This window comes from Carex rostrata, chromosome 5, assembly GCF_964058835.1.
Source record: "Carex rostrata chromosome 5, lpCarRost1.2, whole genome shotgun sequence".
NCBI classification, from domain to species: domain Eukaryota; kingdom Viridiplantae; phylum Streptophyta; class Magnoliopsida; order Poales; family Cyperaceae; genus Carex; species Carex rostrata.
Window position 1 is genome coordinate 14,995,869 of NC_135922.1, and position 8,596 is coordinate 15,004,464.

An 8,596-nucleotide genomic window follows, 5' to 3' on the forward strand; every position below is an offset into this window, starting at 1 on the left:
TCATACGCTATGCGAAGGGCGTAGGAGTGTTCATCGGTTCGGTTCGGTCGAAACCAAACCGAATTAGTCAAACTAAAGTTTTGTTTCGGTTTTAAAAATAGAACTGAACCGAACTGTTTTAGCCTATCAACCGAACCGAACCGAACTAAATTTATTTCGGTTTGTTCGGTTCAAACCGAAGTATATTAAAATATTACAAATCAAAACCAAATTGTAAAGATTCAAGCATACAACAATCAAGATTCCGTCCAATATAGCCCAACTAAAAATTTAGCCAAGTTAAACGACAAAAATCCCTTCAATCAAGATAATCCCATCTCAGCGCTTCTGCATCAGATTTGTGCTCTTGCGTGAATGAAAAAGTCATAAATTAAAAGAGGAACGAAAGTGGGGAGAGTGAAAGGAAGAGAAAAAAGCTTAGTGGAAGTAGGGCTGGGCAAAAAAGATTGAACTCGTAACTCGCTCATTTATAGCTTGTTTAACTCGGCTCATTTACAACTCAGCTCATTTACAACTCGAGTTGGCTAACTCATTTAATAAATGAGCTGAGTTCGAGTTGGCCCCAACTCGCTCATTTATAACTCGAATTACATAAAGTTACATAGTATTGGTCACAATAAATTCTAAAATAATCAAACACAAATCTCTAGACTGTTATTTGTGCTTTGAGATTCGTGTAAAATATGTTTAAACTTGTGTTGTAATACTATCACTGGTTAAACGAGTTATAAACGAGTTGTGAGCCAACTCGAGTTGATAATAACGAGCTGAGTTCAAGTTAGCTCTACAGCTCGTTATTATCATCCCAACTCGAGTTGGCTCGCTCGTTTATTAAACGAGCCGAGTTCGAGTTGGAGGTAACTCGCTCAAACTCGGCTCATTTACAGCCCTGAGTGGAAGTGGGTAGTGGGGATCTAGGGTGGGACCCATCTGGTGTTTAAAAATTAAAAGAGTAAAATAATGGGAGAAAAGAGAGTCTGGCTGTTGAACACGTATCCTCTGTCTTTTGAGTTAATGTATTTCGGTCGTTTGATTTTATACGGAACTAATCTGGCCATTTGATTTTAACACTTAGGCCCTTAATATTAGTGCGGATCTAGTCGGTACGAATTTTAAAGTGAATCAGACGGTACAAATACATTAACTCAAAAGATTTCCTTTTGAGTTAATGCAGAGGATACGAAAAATTTCAATTCGTAGCTGAAGAGTTTGGATTAATCGGTCGGTTCAGTATATTCGGTTTTAAAAATATTTAAACCAAACCGAACCAAAGTATTAAATCGGTTTTAAAAGTTATCCAAACCAATCCATTAAACCGAAAAAACCGAGCCGTATAGTCCAATCTAATTCGGTTAAGTTTAAAACCGATTAAATAGGACCCAATAAACACCCCTAGCTATGCGCAGCTGCGGTAAATTTCAACTTTTTTAAAATGCCCTACGGTCCAATTTATATGGCCTGAAACTTAATAATTTCTGAAGTTAAATATGAGTTATATCATTATAGATCAACATGTTATATTTGATAGCTGAGTAGAACTAGGTCCTCCAGTCTCTTTGTGAACTTAACTCTAAAATTTACTAAATTTGCTTCAAACAATGATTTTAAACCATTAAAATCTTTCTACTTTATGAATGATGCATATACATGTCAAATTTTAATGTTTTGAATTAATTTAGTATAAAATTAAGATGTCAAAATTAGAAAGTTCATAAATTAATTATAATGCTTTCATTTTTTGGACGTGTTTCGACCACTTAACTCTCTATACAAAATTAATTTGAAATTTGAAAATTTTCATATGTAGATGCATCACTTGTAACGTAGAAGAATTTTAATTGTTTGAATTCTTTATTTAAAACCAATCTGATAAATTTTAGAATTAAGTTTACAAAAGAACTTAATAAACTTAGAAACACTCTAGTACTACTCTTGATAGCATGTATTATGTGGATCGATTTATTTATCAAATTCATTTTTGATTTCACTCTTTCTATATTGTTTTTATTATTTTGAGAAGGTGATCTACGATATATAATCAATTGCATATATACGCACGTAAATCCTAATGGATTGTGATTTTTTTTTTTCAAATGCAATCGAAGCATAGTCAAGAAAAAATAAGTTATCTTGTTTTTCTTGTACACTTGGTTGGTTGCTATTGTAAATATATTTCTTAACTGAGTTTTTTACATTTTAAATACCTCATCAGGAAATTTTGTGATATATTTAATGGCACATTTTCTAAAATACTAAAATTTATTAGCTCTATATAAATTCTAAATAAGTTAGCACCCTTTTCTGTTTATTAGATTTAAATGAATCATACGAGAAGCACTAAAAATCGACACATTTTTTTTGTCTTTGTTCATTGATTTGACATGAGATAGTTTAGGCAATAAATGAATTTATGATGCTAAAAGTTCACTATTTGAATGGCTCAAAAATGATTTGTATGTTTGGATGCAGCGAGAATAACGAGAATAGTGAGAACAGCGAGAATAGCGCTATTCTCATCCATCCAAACGTACTCAGGAACAGCGAGAATAACCCTGTTCTCGCTATTCCTACAGAAACATGGAATAGCAAATGAACTCTCTCAAAGCCTCAATCCCTACAGTAGCTATTCTAAATGTTCAATCCAAACAACTTCTGAATAGCTTTGAGTTAGCGCTATTCTTAAATAGTAGCTGTTCTCGCTATTTTTAATTTACTATTCTCAAGAGTAGCTATTCTCGCTATGGATAGCTCCTGTAGTAAAAAATATTCTTCAAATAACCTCTTTTCGAATTTATTACTTAAAAAAATTAATAGCTGCATTTCAAAAAAAAATTGTCATATAGCTAAATATAAATAGAAATTGTTTTATGAATTTACACCATATTCAGGTTCGAATCCATTTAATTGCCCCAATCGATTAATCAAGTCAAAATAGTATCAGTAAATAATTTTAGAGTACTGTTGTTAACATATGGTCACATCTTAAACAATCATCTTTCTAATTAATTACGTTTTTGTTAGATTGTGTAACAAATAGAATGAAAACAAATTAAGAGTTAAACATAATTGAAATCTTAAAAAAAAGGGAAAATTTTTTTTTTGCCACCCCAAAACTTGGAAAATACCAAATTGCCACCCCAAAACTCAAAATTTCTTATTTGCCACTCTAAAATCATCAAATTTACAAAATTACCACTTTTATACATCTGATATACAAATTTAATTAAAATTATACTGAAAAGTGTTATATCAAAAACGTATTTTTGTATTTCCAACTTTACCCCTCATTTTTCATTTGAACACAGGAAATTAGAAATGGATCTGTCCAGTACCTACCCTTCTCCCCAGTGTCATTACCCCTTTCGCCTCTTTCACCGTTCCCTTCGCCTAACCCCAAAAAAACAAACGAAACCCTAGAGTCGAAGGAAGGCTGGAGATCATACTGGTACGCCATCCAAGAGCAATTGTTATTCTTTTTTAGATGAACTAGTCCGTTTGGATCGATCGACTAGTCCGTCTCAATTAGTTAATAACCGTAAACCTCAATTGTTATTTTTGTTTGTTAATACCCTTAATGATATACATTTTGGTACTTTCTGGAAACTATGGCAACTAACTCAATGTCGAATAGACGAACAGTGTATTCCAATTACCATACCTTTTTTAAATGGGTTTTCTGAACTATGTTATTTTTTAAATGGAAACCATACCTTTGCAATAAGAATAACTTTCAAAATAAAATGTGAATAATAAATATACACATATATAACCTAAATACGGGATATGAAAATTACTTCTTAATGACAATATTTCCCAGAAATACTAACTGAACTATGTTATTTTTATGCAAGAACAGATTCTGACGAGACCTTGGGGAGCTACCGATACTTAGTGACACTTGTTTCCTGCTAGCCTACGCTATCATGTGCATACTTTAGGGAGGGCATTGGAGGTGTGAATAAGATGGACAAGTCATGGATTCCCAGTGGGTGAGATTTTTATTTCAATTTGAATGCATGTTGCATGATTTCTATTTTAATTTGAATGAATGTTTCATTAGTGCTTAATCTAACATTATTTCTACAATTCTGTATAGGTGTGACCCAGAAACTGCATTTAGGATAGAGGTTAAGATTGAAGGATTCTTCATGAAGCAAATTGACGGTCGTAAGGATTATGTCAAGGGAAAGACATTAAAATGGGTGGTGGATTCGGATAGATTCTCTTTGTGTGATTTGAGGAGTGATTTATTTGACGATCTATGTTGGGGGAGTTGTCAAACACCAAAGATATGGATGTTTGATAAAAATGATGGTAGAGAAGTGGAAGTAGTGTCTGAGTCACAAATACCAGAGATGTTTAGGATGTTCCAAAATGAAAGAAAAATCTCACTTCTTACAGTAATTTGTGATTTGGATGGAAGCTCGAAATGTAGTGGTACGAATTTCACTTATCCATGCACTCCATCCCAACCATCACCAACCATAGCACTTGGTAGTCAAAGTCATATAGGGAGCTCTCAGGGATGTAATATGTCAGGTCAACCTGATCAATCTGATAACCTTGACGAATATGTGGGATTCAATGAGGAAAGCCTGTATAGTTCCGATATTGAGGGTGATCTTGCTCATGAGGGTGCTAACCATGCTATCGATGGGGTACACATTGATCCAGAAGAGGATAATGTGGACGAGGAACCAACAGTAGAGGCTGAGGCTATTGAGGATAATGTGCACGAGGAGCCAGCGGTAGATGATGTTGTGCAGTGTGAACCTATCATTGGATTTGACCCTAAAAAGGGTAGAATAGATGTTAATGCGTTATTTCCCGATGTTAATGCCTTCAGAAAGACATTAAGGCATTTTGCCATTAAAAATGAGTTTGAAGTCCATACACTGAAGTCGGATAAGAAAAGGTTCATAGGAAGGTGCAAACATCCTGATTGTCCTTGGAGAATTCGTGCTTCTATACTCCAAGATAACAAAACCTTCATGGTATGCATGCAAAATTTAGGTATATTTATGTGTAATTCAAATTCATGGTATGCATGCAAAATTTAAAATTTTATAACTGCAGGTGAAGTTATTACCAGCTGAACATACATGTCCATCCACTACCATGGTTGACGGGAAGATGGCTTCTAAGTCTTGGGTTTCTGATAGGGTGGGCGATTGGTTACGAAAGCATCCCTCGGCTGGAGCAAAGGAAGTAAAGAATAAGTTAGAGGATGAGTTCCATGTCAAGGTGACTTACAGAAAAGCTTGGTTGGGAAGGCAAGGTGCTATTGATCAAATCCACGGGAAGTGGGAGGAGAGCTTCCAATTGCTGTACAATTTTAAGGCGGAGTTGGAGAAGAGATGTCCCGGTAGCATTGTTGAGGTAGATTGCAAAAGTGATGGTAATAAGATGTTTTTTAGTAAGATTTTTGTGGCTCTAAAACCTTGCATAGACGGGTTTGTACAAGGTTGTAGACCATATTTAGGGGTTGATTCGACTCATTTGACGGGCAAGTGGAAGGGACAACTAGCAGCTGCTGCCGGCATTGATGGGCATAATTGGTTGTTCCCAGTTGCATATGCAGTTTTTGATACAGAAACTACAGAGAATTGGACGTGGTTTATGAGTCAGTTGAGGAATGCAATAGGAACTCTGCCAGGGTTGGCTATCTCTTCAGATGCATGCAAGGGATTAGCAGCTGCTATTGCAACTGTATTTCCTGATTCGGAGCATAGGGAATGCATGAGGCATCTGATGGAGAACTTCAAAAAAAGGTACCGTGGTGATGTCTTCACTACTCATATGTGGCCTGCAGCGAAGGCGTACACCATAGAAAAGTGTCAGCACCATTTGAGTGAGATTGCAAGCGTATCACCCGAGGCTATTGCATATCTTGAGAAGAATCACAAGCAACTATGGTGTAGAAGTAAGTTCTCGGAGCTATCAAAGTGTGAGTATGTCAATAATAACATATCAGAGAGCTTCAATAGTTGGATAAAAGACTTGAAGGATTTGCATATCGTTGATCTTGTTGATCAGATTAGGCAACGATTAATGGTGACATTTGACAAGAGAAGGATTGTTGGTGCTAAGCTGCAAGGTGTAATTCTCCCAAATGTGATCAAGCAATTGAATGTAAAAAGCAGGAATGTCGGCAAAGTGAGCATTAGTAGAGGTGGTGATAAGTGTGTAGAAGTGAGTGGAATAGACTCAGATGGCAATGCTTGGAGGCATGCGGTGGAGTTGGATAGAAAAGAGTGCACTTGTAGAGAGTGGCAAATCAGTGGAGCACCATGCATTCATGCTATTGCATTTATTTGCTCACTTCGAGGAGCCCGTCTTGAGGATTATGTACACGACTATTATTCACTTCACAGATTCAAAGTTGCATATGCCGGTGTGATAAGACCCATGACCGACAAATCACAATGGATCAAGCATGATCCGGGGTTCACGGTTCATCCACCCAAGACGAAGAGACCACCCGGGAGGCCTAGAAAAGAAAGGATCCATGGTTGTCTTGAGAATATTTCAAAAAAACGACACCAATGTAAGAGATGCAAGCAATATGGCCACCAAGAAAGAACATGCAAAGCTCCACTTCCCGGTGATACAGAAGACGCCTCCAATTCTGGACCAAGCACCAACAAGAGGTATTGTTGCATTATTTTTGGTTTCTGAGTTTATTATGTCAATCCACTTTTCAAATAAATAATAAGCTTGATGTTTTCTTATGAGCAGGAAGAGAACAAAAAAGACTCGGATGGCTTCAGAGGGTTGAGAACATATCATTAAGGTAGCACCGTTTCTGGAATTTTTTTGAGGTTTACGGTTTATAGTCTTGTGGGCTTAAGGTAGCACCATTTCTGAAGCAATATCAAAATTTTAATTTTCTGAGTTTGTTTACAGGAATGTCATGAAGCCATAATCAGACTATGCGAAGGATGCCAGGCCTCCAATAATTTGACTTATTATTAGTTAGCTGAGAATTTTTGTGTTGATTGCCTTGGTTGGGTGTGCACTGGCAATATTTTGAATGTAGCGTTTGCGTTATTTTTATTTTTTATGATGTAATGTTGAATTTGGGTTGTTAATTAAATTCTATTCGAAGAGAAGGATTGTTGTTGCAAATTAAGGGATCGGACAATTCCTATTTCACCTACAGAAACTAAGAAGTTACAAAGGCAGGTCAGGCAGGAATTATCCACAAATTTTATAACAGCAACCGAAATGCATTCAAAATATCCAACTACTGAATACAAATAAATTAAAACATCCAAATTTAACATAACCCTAAAATATCTAACATAACTCTAAAATTCTAACATTCAAACATCAACGCTACTTGCATACCATTACAATTAAAACACCGATCATTACAAAGACAATGGTAGCAACGAGAAATTTGATTTGCTCCACTAATTTAACAAGGCGAGAGTTGTGTTCTTTCCATTCTCCCATCTCAACATCATATCGAGCTTCATTTCTACGAACGTCTGATACCACATGGTCCACATCACTCCGTTGTTTCACAATTCCTAATTCGCGAAGAAATTCCTCGTACTCCTCCTCCCACATGAAGAAATTGCAACTATGATTCCACTGCAATTACAAAAAAAAGTAAAAGTTCATTATCTATAATTCAAAAAGGGAAAGTTCATTATCTGCAATTACAATACTTAATCTAAATAAAATTTGCTAAAATTACATACCGTTGTGTTTTTTTGGCACTTATAAAACACTTTGTTTCGATTCGACGGAGTTTGGCTCACGAGCTTGATCACTTTATGGCCACAGTTGGGGCATGGTACCATCGGAGAGGAGCGGCTTGGCTGGACCGAAGTTGTGGAGATCTCTGAGGACGTTGAGTGATTTCTCTTATATGCATGTCCTTCCATGTATCCCATGTACTTGGACTTTAACTACATGCAATGAGTAAGAAAAGAACCAGTGCAATGATGTATTTTTCTTTGAAACACCAAGCAAAGTTTAGACTTGCTCTTAGTACTGGACTGTTACAGAAACACATTTATGAGGCTTTAGACCAAAGTTACACTTTAGCATCTTCTAGTTAGCAATCTAAACTATACAAAATTGTATCATCATTAACAATGATGAAGAGGAAATTCTAACATTAAAGCTTACTAGTTAACAAATTAAGAGGGTGTTTACTTCAATTTAGCTACTAAAATTATCTTACCTAAATTATGAAAAAAAAAATAACTACAGCATCTGCATTACTGGTAACACTTTTGTTCTATAAAAACATTATACCAGATTATTAGTGATATAACTCTACTACAAGATGTGAATACGAAAAAGAAATAAAGTAAACTACCTAGTCAGTACACTGCTTCACAAAATGAACCTAATTAGTACTCTGTTCATAGGGCTCTTGCTAGAATGGTGAAATTGCTAATTTGCCATAGTTACAAATTCGGATGGTTTTCACAAACAACAAAAATGGTCTAGTTCATAGGGCTGATTGAAACAAAAACAAAAATAGTGTAGTTGAAGAAAAGTACTAAATTTTGGGCGAAAAAATTCATACGGCCTTCACGCAATTTGCTTCACATGATTTCGTGTAGTTGAAGCAATA

General features: G+C 35.6%; 1 protein-coding gene across 1 annotated transcript; it reads left to right on the forward strand.

The window, feature by feature from the left end:
- Positions 1 to 3,931: 3,931 nt before the first annotated feature.
- Positions 3,932 to 6,160, forward strand: LOC144553920 (uncharacterized). The gene is made up of 4 exons (XM_078302097.1): positions 3,932 to 3,989; positions 4,097 to 4,994; positions 5,077 to 6,097; positions 6,144 to 6,160. Exons 1-4 carry the CDS (start codon positions 3,964 to 3,966, stop codon positions 6,158 to 6,160), a joined length of 1,962 nt encoding a protein of 653 aa, XP_078158223.1. The 5' UTR covers positions 3,932 to 3,963.
- The last annotated feature ends 2,436 nt before the right edge of the window (positions 6,161 to 8,596 follow it).